This window comes from Cetorhinus maximus, chromosome 9 (assembly GCF_964194155.1).
Source record: "Cetorhinus maximus chromosome 9, sCetMax3.hap1.1, whole genome shotgun sequence".
Classification (NCBI taxonomy): Eukaryota; Metazoa; Chordata; class Chondrichthyes; order Lamniformes; family Cetorhinidae; genus Cetorhinus; species Cetorhinus maximus.
In genome coordinates this window covers 23566280-23582890 of record NC_135887.1, presented here as the reverse complement: position 1 = coordinate 23582890, position 16611 = coordinate 23566280, and the positions used below count along the sequence as shown (strand labels likewise).

The window sequence follows — 16611 nt, the reverse complement described above, 5'->3', positions numbered from 1 at the left end:
GAGATCAACATATATTTGGGTATGAAGGAAATCAGGGACATGCAGATAATACAGGAAAGTGGAGTTGATGTTGAAGACCAGTCATAATCCTATGAATGACGACTAGGCTCAAGGGGCTCTCTGGCCTAATCCTATGTTTTATGTTCTTATGCTAAAATCATAATGGAGGTGGGATTCATGCCAAAGAGGAACAGAGATGCCAAAGTACAGTCCAAGGTGGATGTATAGTATAAAGGTAGAAGCTTTTCCTTCCCGTAGGTGAGGACACTCTTGTGAACAGTCAAATGTCCTTTTGCTTTACCGGTAGCCCACAAAGGAAATCCAAGAAATGAGGAACATGTAAAGCCTAGCAAGAAGAGCAGGAGGCTTTAAATAAGACATTAGAACAAAAGGTTAACCAGTGTCCAAGTGGGGGCTTCAAACAGCAACAGGGGAACCCTGCTGGAGAAACAATAGGCCCAGATCTGCATGGTCGAAAGGAGCCGATGGAGAGTTCAAAGCAAAAGAAAAGCATGTTGCCTGCCATGACCGCTAACTTCGTTTACCCACAAAATTGCGAAAACAGTAATTCCTCATCAGAAAGACCTCTAGCGGAGACTGTTAGCAAGTCTTCAAAAAAACAAAACAAAAACAATTTCTTTAATGTCCTATGCTTTTTTTTCCTGGGATTCTTGCAGTGTGACCAGGACATTAAACCTTAATTCCTGGAGAATCACGTTGGCAACCCTTCAACCCGATAGGCCCACCCCTTTAATGAAGCAGTCCTGAAGTCCTGTCAACGCTCAGAGACTCTGTACAAACTCATGGATAGACCATTAAAGGTGCCGTGGTTTAGTTGAATGAGGCACTTTCAGAATTCAGTTGGTGCTCTTCAGCAGTGTTCTGGCCATTCAGCAACCCAGCAAGTAACTGTGGAAATAAATGCTGATTTTGACTCTAAAAGGATTATATTATGCACCTTAAGCAGGTTCTATTGGCCTCGGAGGGGGCAGCAGACGTTCAGCAGAATGATACTGGGGCTAAAAGGGTTAAAATTATGAGGACAGATTACATAGACTAGGTTTATATTGCCTTGAGTTTAGAGGAGTAAGGGGTGATCTAACTGAGGGGCTTAAGATGATTAAAGGATTCGATAGGGTCATAGAAACTATTTCCTCTGGTGGGGTAATCCAGAACAAGGAGGAGTAACCTGAAAATTCGAGCCAGTCATTCAAGGGTGACTTCAAGAAGCACTTCTTCATACCGAGGGGAGTGGAAATCTGGAACTCTCTCCCCCAAAGAGCAGTTGAGGCTGGGGACCAATTGAAAATTCAGAACTGAGATTGATGGTCTTTTGTTGGTTAAAGGTATGAACGGTTATGGAACCACCAAGGCTGATGGAGTTCAGATGCAGATTAGTACATGGTCTAATTGAATGGCAGAATAGGCTGGAGAAATGGAATGGCTTCCTCAATTCAGATGTTCAGAGTCATCGCCCTTAAGTGAAGACATTTTTCGCCAATGTCATCTGTTTTAAATTCACCTTCATTAATTTCAATCTGTGCACTTTGACTTGGTGTTACTGACCTTGAATCACTCAGCCACAATGTAAACTTACAATGATCAGTTCTGGGTAAGTAGTAATTGAGCTAGTGGGTAACCACTTGCACTCTCCCTGCAGTTGAACATTCATTATGGAATTACAGGTTTTTTTAATTCAATCAACTCGACAACTTTGGAATAAGGCCAGTTTCAAAAACATCAAGGAAGGTTTTGTTTATATGAGCACTAATCACATCTCAAAGACCCTTATCCTTCAACACATTACTTTGGACAGCAGTGGCTGTTATATAGACAAGCACAGCAAGATCCCACAAACAGAGCACAGTGAATGGCTAGGTAAATTTTAAGAACAAGATTATTTTTAACGGTGTTGGTTGAGGAATATTGAGCTCAAGGAATCTGAATGCCAAGGGATCATTAATATTTACCAGAACCAGCCAGAGACAAGGTCTAGGTTTAACATCCCATCCGATGAGCAACACCTCCAGCCATACTGCACCCCCTCGGTGCTACATCAAGTCTTGGCTGGTTCCTGAACCCAACTCCTTTTGAGCAAAAGGTAAGAAGCCGACAGCCTGAATATCCTGCTCCTTCTTTTCCTCCAACTGTCCCTCCATCCTGATGAAACTGGTATTAATGAACCCAAAAGGAGATAAAGCTGGCTGACATTTATCTCCCAACCAACATCACTAAAAACAGATTACCTGATCAATGCCTCATTGCTGTTTGTGGGAACTTGCAGTGTACAAATTGGCTGCTGTTATTTCCTACATTAAAACAGTGAGTACATTTCAAGATTTTGTCTTTGGCCTGAGGTTTTGAAAGGCGATATAGAAATGCAGGTCTTTCTTAATATAGATCAGCTCAGTAGCTGCACATAAAGAGAGCCTGGACCGGGACTTGTATTTTGTCTTCTCACTGTTGTTCTACAGGCAAATGTAACAACTGTTTTGCACACAGTTAGATCCCACCAGCAACAATGAGATGAATGAAAGGGTAGTCTGAGTTTTGGTGGTGCTGTTTGAGGGCAGATGATCATCACAGGACACCGAGGAAAACTCCCTTGCTTTTCTTTGAATAGGGGTTTGAATATTGGAGTTTTCAATCTCTATCCGGACCATTGGAACAGGCAGAACGGTTCAATGTCCCAGCCAAAGCATGGCACCTGGCAATGCAGTACCCCCTCAGTACTGTACAGCGTGTCAGCTCAGACTGTGAGCTCAGTCACAAAACAAAAACAGAATTACCTGGAAAAACTCAGCAGGTCTGGCAGCATCGGCGGAGAAGAAAAGAGTCGACGTTTCGAGTCCTCATGACCCTTCAGCAGAACTGAGTAAAGTTAGGAGAGGGGTGAAATATAAGCTGGTTTAAGGTTGGGGGTGGGAGGAGAGAAGCTGGGGGGGTGGGTGGTAGTAGGGACAAGCAAGCAGTGATAGGAGCAGATAATCAAAAGATCACAGACAGAGGAACAAAGACGTGTTAAAGGTGGTGATATTATCTTTTGATTATCTGCTCCTATCACTGCTTGCTTGTCCCTACTACCACTACCCCTCCCCCCCACCGCAACTTCTCTCCCCCCACCCCACCCCCCACCTTAAACCAGCTTATATTGCACCCCTCTCCTAACTTTACTCAGTTCTGCTGAAGGGTCATGAGGACTCGAAACGTCAACTCTTTTCTTCTCCACCGATTCTGCCAGACCTGCTGTGTTTTTCCAGGTAATTCTGTTTTTGTTTTGGATTTCCAGCATCTGCAGTAGTTTTTTGTTTTTACCTCTGTGAGCTCAATCCCCTGGCATGGGATTTGTACCTGCAGTTGTCTGATTCAGAGACAAGAATGCTAGCAACTGAGCAAGAAACTAGTAGGGGAAGATGTTTCATTCACTCCCCGATTGTCCAAGATGGATTATTATAACAGTGAGAACACTTCGAAAGTAATTCATTGGCTGTGAAGCACTTTGGGACATCCTGAGGCCATGAAATAGAATATTCCAGCAAACTATCAATCACCGTTCACCAAAATTGGCACTGTCAAACACCTTTTTCAATTGAAATGGCTTATGGGAAGGGCAAGGGATGGGGAAGTGCCATTTTGATCCAACCTGCCCAGCAAAACCAAGGTGGGTTTGAGTCTGCTGAAATCAATGCCTTGTACTCCCTTGAGTTTGGAAGGCTAAAAGATGATTTAATGGTGGTGTTTAACATTATTAAAAAAAATTTGATAGGGTAAATGCAGTGTGAAACTATTTCCTCTGCTGAGGGAATCTGGGACAAAGAAGGCACATTCTTAAATTTACAGCTAGACCGTACACACAAAGGGCAGTGAGAACCTGGAACCTCCCCCCAAAAGACTATGGATGCTGGGGGATAATTAGATTTTCAAGACTTGAAATGGATAGATTTGCGTTGGATAAGGGTATCAAGGGATATGGAGGTAAGGTGAATAAATTGAATTGAGGTGCATTCCGGTCATGATGTAATAGAATGGAAGAATAGGTTCAAGGAGTATGGAGAATATAATTGGACAGGGTCTCAAACAGGCATTCTTAATAAGTTCTGCTTTTGATAAATAGTTTTGAATTTTTTGGTTTTGGATATGCTAAGTTTCTTGGTTTAAAAGAAGTGAACTCATTTCTGAATGTTGAAGTATTTCAAGGGCACTGAGAGGCATCGAACTAGACAAAGGAAGTGGTTGCAGAGAGATGCAGCACAGAACAGTGCTGATGGCAATAGTTTTTGAGAGCAGATTGGTATTTCACTGGCCACATTGACAAGGGAATGGAAAGGGGAGGCATGTGAAAGGGGAACCGATGAAGCATCTCTACTCCAGGACACCCGGACTGGTTCAAGCTATCGCCCCATATCAGAGCCTCCGTCTGACACCACACAGTCACTGGGGGTGTGTGCAGTTGATCTAAAGGTAAGAAAACACAGACTGTCCCATCAGCAGTTTCAGAATTTGCACTTTGTTTGAGGGAATCTCAGTTTTGGGAAGTAAAGTTCAGCAGTTTCACGTTCAGTGCCACTGGCAGTGATCATTCAAACCCTGTATCCCTCAGACGAACTGCTGTCACTGTCCTGCAGGAAGGGAGGCAAGGAGAGGGTTTATTTAGATTGAGCAAACAAAGAGAAACTGTTTCCAGTAGCACAACAGTCAACTAGAAGATACAGATTTAAAGTGATTGGTAAAAGAACCAGGTGAGGAGATCAGAAGAATGTTGTTTATGCAATAATAGTTATGATTGGAGAACACACTTCCTGAAAAGGTGATGGAAGCAGATTCAATGGTAAATTTCAAAAGTTAAGTATTGAAAAAGAACAACTTTGAAGGGGTGTGAAGAAAGAGGAGTGGAACTAATTGGATAGCTCTTTCAAAAAGCCAGCACCAGCACAAAGGCCTCCTTCACTTCTGTATAATTCTATGAACAAACACTCTGCTGCAAATGTTGGAATATAAGATCTCCAGAATAATTGTAAGTATCGTAGAAAATCTCTGTGTGTCCAAGAACAAACAGATTAATATATCACATCAGATACCCTTCATGTGATTATTTGGGAACGAAATAGAAACGGCGATCTAGTTGGGGTGTGTTATACTGAGGGCATTTTATATTGTTTCCCTTTAAAAAAGAAGTAAGCTATGTTGTATCAATGCATGTTACAGTGAAGTTGGTTAATTCGGAGGGTACTTTATAGAGGGGTGTTTTTTAAATGTGTTTATTAATTTGTTACATGAATGCAACCTTACATAACCCTGCTTTAAATAAGAGTCAATAGCAACAGATGCATTAAAACCTGAACTTAAACTGAGATTGTGACATGATTCCTATGTTATTGAAAGGCTACAAACAGGACATAATCAGAAAATGTTATAGATTGGGATTGTTGCATTAAAAGTGCATGCATTTTACAGAACAGAATGTTGTACAAAGATCATGTTCAGCAACGTAGGCATTATTCTTTTAATAAACCTCTCAAAAACCCTCGATTAGATTCCAGCTTGTCACCCACTCCCCTGTAACTGCTGAACTGTCAGAGGTGGCACCTTTCAGTTGAGATGTTAAACCGAGGCTCTATCTGCTCTCTCAGGTGCATGTAAACAGTCTCCTGGCACTAATTCGAAGAAGAGCAAGGGGAGTTCTCCCCAGTGTCCTGGCCAATATTTTTCCCTCAACTTACATCACTAAAATGGATTATCTAGATGCGATCACAGTTTATGGGATCTTGCTGTGTGTAAATTTGATGTGTTTCCTACATTACATCAGTGCCTACACTTCAAAAGCATTTCATTGACTGTGAAGTGCTTTGGGACTTCCTGAGTCGTGAAAGGTGCCATATAAATGCAAGTTCTTTCTTTAAATGGTGCACTCTGAATTTGAACTCAGATCTCAGGAGAGTGAGACAATAAGCTATACACTACATCTCTCTCAGAGAGAGAGAGTCTGTTCTGTATATATCCAGTACCAGGGTTCTAGGATATAATAGAGTTAACCAAATTCCCCTGTTCCGTGGCTAAAATAACTTTCCTCCTGTGAAAATTCCCTAGTGGAAGACTATGGAGGAAAATCTTATCAAGTACCAAGTACTTTGCGAGCAGACCCTGGCTGTGTGAATACTCAGTTAATGTGCTGGATGCCTGGTTTGAATTGCTCACTGATCTAATTTTGTACTGGAGCAGGATTTTACAACGGAAGCTGCTTCACCCCTTCATCAACTCTCACGCTCACACAGCAGCTCCACTGTGCAGTTCTGCTCTGTGATCCTAAAGACTTTACCACTGACCCGAGGCAACACTTCAGAAATGCAAGCTTTATTTTCTTTCAGAATCACATGTCCAACCTGCTTTGCGCTTCCACTGTCTTTCGCAACAGAATTCTCCTTTAGGGACCACACAACGGTCATGGGTGTGATGGGTATGGTAACATTGTGGTTATCCTACTTGACTAGTTTCCCACAGGACTGGACTGATGATCTGAAGACGAGTTCAAATCCCATTTAAAATTCAAATTTACTGGATTAAATAAATCTGGCATAAAAAGCTAGTATCAGTAATGGTGACCATGAAACTAATGGATTGTCATGAAAATCCTTCTGATTCACCAATGTCCCTTCAAGAAGGAAGTCTGCTGCTCTTGCCCAGTCTGACCCATAGCAGTGTGGTTGATTCTTAACTGCCCTCTGAAATGGTCTAACAAATCAATCAAAAATTCAAGTATTCAAGAAGGTCGCTCACCACCACCTCCTCATAGGCAATAAATGCTGGCCTTGCCAGGGACAGTCACATTCCTGAATGAATAAAAATAGAAAATCCTCCAGCCTCTTTAACCAAGTCTTTGGTGAAACTTCCCCCTTCCAATACCTCCTCTTTGGTTCAGTATGAGTCATAATGGCACAGAAGGAGGCCATTTGGCCCATCCTTCTGTTGTTGAATATGCCCATGTGAAGACTTTTGGGATATGTTTCCACATTAAAGGCCTGCAAGTTCCCATTACCATTTCCCTCATTATTCGCTGTGTTGCAATTTCCTCGTTTAGTTATTTACGTTTCTTTGGTGATCATGTATGGGATCTAAGGAAGGGCAACTGCATGATGATTGTGGATTTGAACTCTTTCAAAATTCAAGTTCTGAAATATTAGCACTGGCAGCACGTAATATCATTGCGGACAAACTGAAATTCTTAATACTATCATAGACACTGACAAAGACACCTATACGTTTGCAAACTGGGGTTCGCTCACTCTGGAGGGGGGGGGGTGGGATTTGGGGCCCTACCATGGGGGGAATAATCAGATTTCTAGCAACTCCTGGACAGGACATAGAATGAGATACATGCATGATACCTTGAGAATTCTATATTCTGTTTCTTGACCGACTATAATATTATTTCAGTTGCTATTCACTTAATAAAGAGACTTAATAATAGCAAGTTCTGTTTCCCCTTTGAGTAGTTGACACTCTCAGGAGTTGGGCCATGGGCTTGTTGGGTCCCAAGAGTATCGGGAGGTGGTCACTCAGCAGAAAAGTTCAAGCCATTGTACATCTTGTGAATTTAAATGCAGTGATCACTGCGGAAAATGGTAACAGTATAACAACAAGTTGCATCTATGTCAGGGTCTTCAATATAGAAAAACATCCTGAAAGGCTTCATAGAGGTGTAATCAACAATAAAAAAAACTTTACGTCGAGATAAAGTTCCTGTATACATGTAGCACACTGCGATATTGGGTATAATGTTTCCATATATAACACACTTTGTGTTATTGGATATATTGGATATTTAATGCATTTTTTACTAAATGTTTTTCTTTTTCAGGGTGCCTGAAGATTGCCACGACCCCTCTTCATAACCCTCTCCTGGTTGGATGATCCTGTGCCTAACACAGCTTGCTCTGTTGGAATGAAGCGGCTTCACAGTGATGATGCCGACCAGTCTGAGGTCACTGACGAAACCGGTTTGAATCCGGACACGGATGACGTGTTCACCGAGGATGAGGAGCTGGAAAATTCCTTTCCGGCTCCCAGGTATTCCACTGTGTCCAAGAGTCCATTGTCGTCCACTCCCAACCTTTTAAAAAGGACACAGCAACACTCTCACTTTCGGGAAGGTGATGCCTCAAAAGCCAAGGCACCAATGGATTCCTTTTTCTCAAAAGGCTATCCTTCACCAAAATCCAGTAGACCGGCAGCACAGGAGAAGGTTAAGTAAGTGGGCCGCTGGTGATGATGATCCGAACCAATATCTCCTTAAGTGGCTTGGTGTCAAATATTGTTTTGTAATGCTCCTGTGAAGTGCCTTGGGACGTTAAAGGCAGTATATAAATATAACTTGTTATATGACTGAGCAGAAACAAGGTTATAGAATGGAATTATAGAACGGTTACAGCACAGAAGGAGGTTTACCAGGAAGTGCAAAAATCTCAGATCAGAGGACACCAAAAAAGCATGATTGAAGCTGGTGAGGTGTTTATATACAGTGGGTGGGTGTTTAAGGGGTTAATAGATACTGAGCCCTGTAACACTAGATTTTTCTCTGAAGAAGAGCCATACGGACTCGAAACGTTAACTCTATTTTTCTCTCCACGGATGCTGTTAGACCTGCTGAGTTTTTCCAGCATTTTCAGTTTTTGTTTCAGATTTCCAGCATCCGGAGTATTTTGCTTTACCCTAACTTTTCTTGTTTGACTTTGAAAGTTTTCAAAGCTTTGAAAAGTTATGATGAGACTCAATGATACAGTTTATTTCTCAGCTGTTTAACAAATAGAGTTTTGATAGCGAGTTTTGTAACCATCTATAATCAAGCACCACCGTCAAGGCTACTCAATGTTTTCTCACTCCATTTCTGTATACAACAGCAGCAACAACAGCTATTGCATTTATATAGCATCTTTAACATAGGAAAATGTCCCAAGGTGCTTCACAGGGATGTTGTCCAATAAAATTTAACACCGAGCCACACAAGGAGATGTCAGGACAGGTAACCAGAAGCTTGATCAAAGAGGCAGGATTTTAGAGTGTCTTAAAGAAGGAGATGGAATTCCAGAGCCTTGGCCCACGGCAGCCAATGGTGGAGCAATAGAAATCGGAATGTGCAGGAAACTGGAATTGGAGGACTGCGGGGATCTTAGAAGATGATGGAGGTTATGGAAATAGGAAATAGCATGCTCTTGGAGGGATTTGGAAACCAGGATGAAAATTTTAAAGTCAAGGCATTGCGTACACTGAAACCTGTTTTGTCTTTGGATTTTTGATTTCATTTGTTTCATTAAACAGTTTTTGTTTTCCATAGGATGCAATCTTTGAGTTCAGTTAGAAGCAGTGAAGGAAATTCAGCACTCAAAGTCTATGAGTGGCAATGGCTGTTTGAAATAACATCCAAAGGCAAGGCCGTCGAGTTAGATGGATTACTGGAGTACCTGATCAAAAACAACGAACGTCTCACCGACTGGAAATTCAGAGGTATAATTTCTTCCTTTCCCTCCTGATTTCTCACCACCTCTTTCCTGGTCCTGAAGGATCTATCCCATGGGTACCAGCTACCCTCCAGTACCTATTTCATCCCAAGTGTGAATCTAAACACTGACTAAAGGAAGAATGGAAAGACTTTTCTAAAGCGCTTTTCACAACCTCAGGATGTCCCAAAGTGCTTCAGAGCCAATGAAGTACTTTTTGAAGTGTCATTCCTGTTGTAATTTAAGAAACGCAGGAGCCAATTTGCACACAGCAAGATCCCACAAATATAAATCTGATGACGACCAGATAAGTTGTTCTTTAGAGATGTTCGTTGTGGGATAAATATTGGTTCTATGAGACTGGGAAGGGCTCTCCTGCTCCTCTTCGAAATAGTTGCCATGGAATCTTTTATGAGCACCTGAGAGGGCAGATGGGACCTCGACTTAACATTTCATCCAAAAGCCTCAGTACTGACACTGAGAGCATCACCCTGGATCATGGGCTCAAGTCTCTGGAGTGGGACTTGGAGGAGAGATAGGGACACTCCACAGAGACAAGTTCCATCCTCCTCTCAGCCAATGAGCACGAACTTTCCAGAATGACTCACTGGCTGGGGAATGGGAGATAGTTATTCCCATCCTTTCCACAGAGACCAGGGTCATTGGAAACCTTCCCCCTCCTGCACGCTGCCCTGTTTCAGCTTCAGGACTCAATTATTGTTGTAATTGAAAAAGGTTGTACTAAAAGTGAAACTTTAACACTGCAGAGCTAAGAACGGGAAGGGGGTAAATCTCCGTAAATTCATGGAGTACTGTTGCATTCAGAAGCACAAAGCATTATCCAAGAGATGCTGGAGAATGGAGTGAGTTACATCATGGTAGGTAAATAGTCCTGTTTGAATGCTTTCAACTGTAAACATCTCACCCATGATATCAGCCGTGGTTCAGTGGGTAGTACTCGTGTCTCTGAGTCAGAAGCTTGTGGGTTTGAGTCCCACTCCAGAGACAGTGCCGCATTGTGAAAGAGGAATCAAGTACTGGCTGGTTCTTCCCAAAGGCCAGCAGAGTAAGATGCTCATGTGGGAACAGTCTGGCACAATTTTGGCAACATTAAACTGAGTGTAGGGAAAACTGAGGCAACTTCCTCACACTCGAGGATACTGTAGGCTGGATTCTCCTCTCCCAGGCAGAATTCCTGATGGCCTGAACTCTATGAAACCAACCCTGAACCTGTGCCCATTTTACATAGAGTTGCATAGAATTTACAGCACAGAAACTGGCTATTCAGCCCAATTGACCCATGCCAATGTTTGTGCTCCACATGAGCCTCCTCTCACCCAATTCATCTAAGCTCATCAACATAACCTTCTATTCCATTCTGCCTCAATGTGTTTATTCAGTTTCCTGTATTTGCCTCAACTACTTTCTAAGGTATCAAATTCCATATTCACACCACTCTCTGGGTAAAGAACTCCCTCCTGATTCCCTTTTGAGTTTATTAGTGACGATCATATGTAGGAACAGAGGAGCAGTACTAGGCCATTTGGCCTCTATAGCCATTTAACTAGATCATGGCTGATCTTTTACCTTGGCGCCATCTTCCCACACTTATCCCCGTATCCCTTGATGTCATTGCTATCGAGAAATCTATTGACCTCTGCTTTGAACACACTCAATGACTGAGCCTCCACAGTCCTCTGAGGTAGAGAATTCCAAAGACTTACCACCCTCTGACTGAAGAAATTCCTCCACATTTCGGTCCTACATGGCCTACCTCTTATTCTGAGTCTGTATCAGGGATAGTCAGCATGGCTTTGTCAGAGGGAGGTCATGCCTAACAAATTTGATTGAATTTTTTGAGGTGGTGACCAGGTGTGTAGATGAGGGTAGTGCAGTTGATGCAGTTTATATGGATTTCAGCAAAGCCTTTGACAAGGTCCCACATGGGAGGCTTATAAAGAAAGCAAATGCACATGGGATACAGGGTAATTTGATGAGATGGATTCAAAATTGGCTTAGTTATAGGAGACAGAGGGTGATGACAGAAGGATGCTTTAGTGACTGGAAGCCAGTGTCCAATGGCGTACCACAGGGATCTGTGCTGGGTCCCCTATTATTTGTTATTTATATAAACGACATAGATGACTACATGGGGCTGGATTAGTAAGTTTGCGGATTGGTGAGTGGTTAATAGTGAGGTTGAGCGCCTTGGGCTACAGGAAGATATAGACGGGATGGTCAAATGGGCAGATAAGTGGCAGATGGAATTTAACTCTGAAAAGTGTGAGGTGATACACTTTGGAAGGAGTAATTTGACAAGGAAGCATTCAATGAACAGCATGACACTAGGAAGTTCTGAGGAACAAAGGGACCTTGGCATGTGTGTCCACAGATCTCTGAAGGCGGAGGGACATTGCCTTTATCAATCGAGGCATAGATTACAAAAGTAGGGAGGTCATGTTGGAGTTGTATAGAACCTTGGTGAGGCCACAGCTGGAGTAGTGTGTGCAGTTCTGGTCGCCACATTATAGGAAGGATGTGATTGCACTGGAGGGGGTGCAGAGGAGGTTCACCAGGATGTTGCCTGGAATGAAACATTTAAGTTATGAAGAGAGGTTGGATAGACTTGTGTTGTTTTCGTTGGAGCAGAGAAGACTGAGGGGCAACCTGATCGAGGTGTCCAAGATTATGAAGGGCATGGACAGGGTGGATAGGGAACAGCTGTTCCCCTTAGTTGAAGGGTCAGTCACAAGGGGACATAAGTTCAAGGCGAGGGGCAGGAGGTTTAGGGGGATGTGAGGAAAAACTTTTTTACCCAGAGGGTGGTGACGGTCTGGAATGCACTGCCTGGGAGGGTGGTAGAGGCGGGTTGTCTTACATCCTTTAAAAAGAACCTGGATGAGCACTTGGCACATCATAACATTCAAGGCTATGGGCCAAGTGCTGATAAATGGGATTAGGTAGGTAGGTCAGGTGTTTCTCACATGTCGGGGCAGACTCGATGGGCCGAAGGGCCTCTTCTGCACTGTGTGATTCTGTGATTCTGTCTCCTGATTCTCGACCCCCGACCGGGGGAAACATCCTTCCTGTATCTACCCTGTCACGCCCTGTGAATTTTAATAGGATCACCCCTCATTCTTCTAAACTCTAGAGAATGCAAGCCCAGTCTCTCAATATTTCCTCACAGGGCTATCCAGACATCCCCGGCATTGGTCTGGTGAACCTTTGTTGCACTCCCTCTAATGTCAGTATATCCTTCCTTAGGTAAGGAGACCAAAATGTACGCAATACTCCAGGTGTGGTACCTAGTTCTAATCTTTCTCTTCACCCCGACACCAAAAGTTGAAACATTTTTTACCCTATCAAACCCGTATCATGATTTTAAAAAAACCATCTATTAGGGTGGAAAATCCCTCAGCAAGAGGGAACCCTCCAAATTAGAGAAGGAAACTTCCATGGACACACAGTAATGCCACCAGAGGCAGCAAGGAGTCTCAATAGTCGAGAAGGACTCACTCACCCACCCACCCCCCGACCCACCACTGCCTAGCCCCACCCCATCCTACACCACCACTACCCCCCCCCCCCCACCCCCCTCCCCTCCTCCAACTGGTCCCCTCCTACCCCCACACCAAAGGCAAAGTGGCATCATTTCCTCTTTAAGACTCAATTCAAGCAGAGTTGGTTTAGGATTTGGAGACAGAAATGGAGGGAGGGGAGGGTTAATCAGCACAATACAAGCCCCTTTAGTGGAGAGTTTATTCCAATTCATCAGAACTCAATATGGGAAAAAAATCCTTATGATCTCATGACTTAGTTGATCTTGTTAATTTTACTCCCATACCCTCTAGTTCTGTGCTCACAGCCCAAGCTAAACCTTTAATAATTACAGATTTGGCCTCAGCTGGAGCACTGAGGCCAATTCTGGGCATCACACTTTAGGACTTTGAGACCGTATGTAGGAGATCTACCAGGATGGTACCAGGGGTGAGGGACTTCTGTTTTGTGGAATCGCTGCAGAAACTAAAGTTGTTCTCCTTAGAGGAGAAAAGGCTAAGAGAAGATTTATTAGAAGAAATAGGAACAGGAGTAGGCCATTCAGCCCATCTAGCCTGCTCTGTCATTCAATAAGATCATCTTCCAAACCCACGACCATCTAGAAGGACAAGGGCAGCAGACATATGGGAACACCACCACGTGCAAGTTCCCCTCCAAGTCACTCACCATCCTGACTTGGAAATATATCACCGTTCCTTCACTGTCGCTGGATCAAAATCCTGGAACACCTTCCCTAACAGCACTGTGGGTGTACCTACACCACATGGATTGCAGCGGCTCAAGAAGGCAGCTCACCACCACCTTTTCAAGGGCAATTAGGGATGGGCAATAAACGCTGGCCCAGCTGGCGATGCCCACATCCCGTGAATGAATAAAACAAAAATGGCTGCTCAGATTGTGGCCTTAACTCCACTTTCCTGCCCTCTCATAACCTTTGACTCCTTTGTCGATCAAAAATCTGTCTAACTCAGCCTTGAATATATTCAATGACCCAGCCTCCACTATTTTCCGTGGAAGAGAATCCCAAAAACTAACGACCCTCTGGGAGAAGAAATTCCTCTTCATTTTCATCTTAAATGGGGGAACCCTTTATTTTTAAACTGTGCCCCGCCAGTTCTAGATTATTTCCCCCACAAGGGGAAACATCCTCTCAGCATCCACCCTGGGTGGCCCCCTCAGAATCTTGTATGTTTCAATAAGATCACCTCTCATTCTTCTAAACTCCAATGGGTATAGACCCCACCCTGCACAACCTTTCCTTACAAGACAACTCCTCTATCCCAGGAACCAACCTAGTGAACCTTCTTTGAACTGCTTCCATTGCAAATATAACCCTCCTTAAATAAGGAGACCAAAACTAAATGCAATCTCCAGGTGCAGCCTCACCAATGTCCTTTACCATTGCAGCAAGACTTTAACAGAGGTGTTCAGAATCATGAAGGGTTATGATGGAGTGAACAGGGAGAAACTGTTTCTACTGGCAGGAGGACTGGTAACCATAGGGATACAGATTTGAGGTGATTGGCAAAAGAACGGGAGGGGGAGATGAGGAAACATTCTTAAGCAGCAAGTTGTGATCTGGAGTGGGCTGTCTGACAGATGTGAGCAGATTCAGTGGTAACTTTCAAAAATGAATTAGCTAATACTTGGAGGGGAGGAATGCTCAGGGCTGTGAAGAAAGAGCAGATTGGGACTAATTGCATATCCTTTTTTAAGAAGCCAGAATGGACATGAGGCGGTTGAATGGCCTTCTGTGCTGTGATATTCTGTGAAATTGCTTCTACCCACATTATTCGATCCCTAGATCAATAAAACAAACTGGATTATCTCTCAATCTCTTCTTACTCATAAAAACAAGGTTACTTGTTCATTAAGACATTTGTGTGAGATTCCTTTACTTGCTATCCAAGCACAGATGTGTCACTTCTGTTAGCAAGGAGGCATAACTTTAAAATTAGAGCCAAGGTCCTTCATGGGTGAAGTCAGGAAGCATTTCTTCACACAAAGCATAGTGGAAATCTGGAACTCTCCCAAAAAGCTGTTGAGTCTGTGGGTCAGTTGATTTATAAATTCTTGTTAGACAAAGAGCACTAAAGGTTACAGAACCTAGGTGGGTAGATGGAGTTAAGATACAGACCAGCATGATCATGGAATCATAGGTGGTTACAGCATAGAAGGAGGCCATTTGGCCCATCATCTCTGTGCTGGCCCTCTCTAAGAGCAACTCACCTAGCTCCACTCCCCTGCCTTTTCCCTGTAGCCATGTAATATCAGATAATTCTCAGATAATTATTGAATGCTTTTGAAAGCTCCAATTGAATCTACCTCCGCCACACTTGCAGGCAGCGCATTCCTGATCATTACGACTCGCTGCATAAAAAGATTTTCCTCATGTCACCTTTAGTTCTTTTGCCATTCACCTTAAATCTTGTCCCTTCCACCAATGGGAACAATTTCTCTCTATCTAGTTTGTTCAGACCCCTCATGATTTTGAACACCTGTATCAAATCTCCTCTGAACCTTCTCCAAGGGAAACAGCTCCAACTTCTCCAATCTATCTATGTAACTGAAGTCCCTCATCCCTGGAACAACACTTGTAAATCTTTTCTTCGCCCTCCCCAATGCCTTCACATCCTTCTTAAAGTGCGGTGCCCAGAATTGGGCACAATACTCCAGTTGAGGCTGAATCAGAGTTTTATGAATGTTCATAACTCCCTTGCTTTTGTACTCTATATCCCTACTTAAAAAGCCCAGGATCCCGTAAGCTTTATTAACCATTTTCTCAACCTAGCCTGCCATCTTTGATTATTTGTGCACATATAACCCCAGGTACCTGTGCTTATGAATGACAGAATGTTCTTGATGGTTTCCTGCTGATCCAATGTTAAAATATGGGCAGAGCTCCATTGGGTACTCTGGATGGGGAACGGCTTGATGAGCTGAATGACCCTTTCCTTTCTGAGGGACCATGTTATAATCTCACATTTTATGTCTTTCAGACCCAGAGACTGGGAAAACAGTTTTATTGAAGGCGCTATTAAACCTGAATAACCAGCGGAACGATACCATCCCTTTGCTGCTGGATATCGCAGAGAAAACCGACAACCTGAACCAGTTCATCAATGCGGCCTACAGTGACAGCTACTACAAGGGTACAAAGCGCTGGCAGTGGCATGCAGGGTCTCCAGGAAGTGCAAATAAATCTCCAGGGAACTGAACAGGCTGGGGTTCTAGAAAACTCAAGGCTGAGGGGTGAACTCGTGGAGACAACCCTGGGAACGTTTCAATATTTATAGGGATTCCCGAGGAGGTGTTAATATTTTCAGGGATTGTGGGGGGCTGGATGTGTTAATATTTTCAGAGATTCCCTGAGGGTCTGTTAATATCTTCAGAGATTCCCTGAGGGTCTGTTAATATCTTCAGAGATTCCCTGAGGGTCTGTTAATATCTTCAGAGATTCCCTGAGGGTCTGTTAATATCTTCAGAGATTCCCTGAGGGTCTGTTAATATCTTCAGAGATTCCCTGAGGGTCTGTTAATATCTTCAGAGATTCCCTGAGCGT

At 43.3% G+C, this 16611-nt stretch overlaps 1 protein-coding gene across 1 annotated transcript in view; it reads left to right on the top strand.

Annotated features, from left to right (window-relative positions):
- Positions 1 to 4370: 4370 nt before the first annotated feature.
- LOC144684452 (transient receptor potential cation channel subfamily V member 1-like) overlaps positions 4371 to 16611 on the top strand; it is a 50632-nt gene continuing 38391 nt past the window's right edge. The window contains exons 1-4 of the mRNA XM_078548244.1: positions 4371 to 4461; positions 7856 to 8244; positions 9329 to 9498; positions 16049 to 16201. Coding sequence (XP_078404370.1) covers positions 7940 to 8244; positions 9329 to 9498; positions 16049 to 16201 — 628 coding nt within the window. The 5' untranslated portion in view covers positions 4371 to 4461; positions 7856 to 7939. The remainder of the gene's footprint in view (positions 4462 to 7855; positions 8245 to 9328; positions 9499 to 16048; positions 16202 to 16611) is intronic.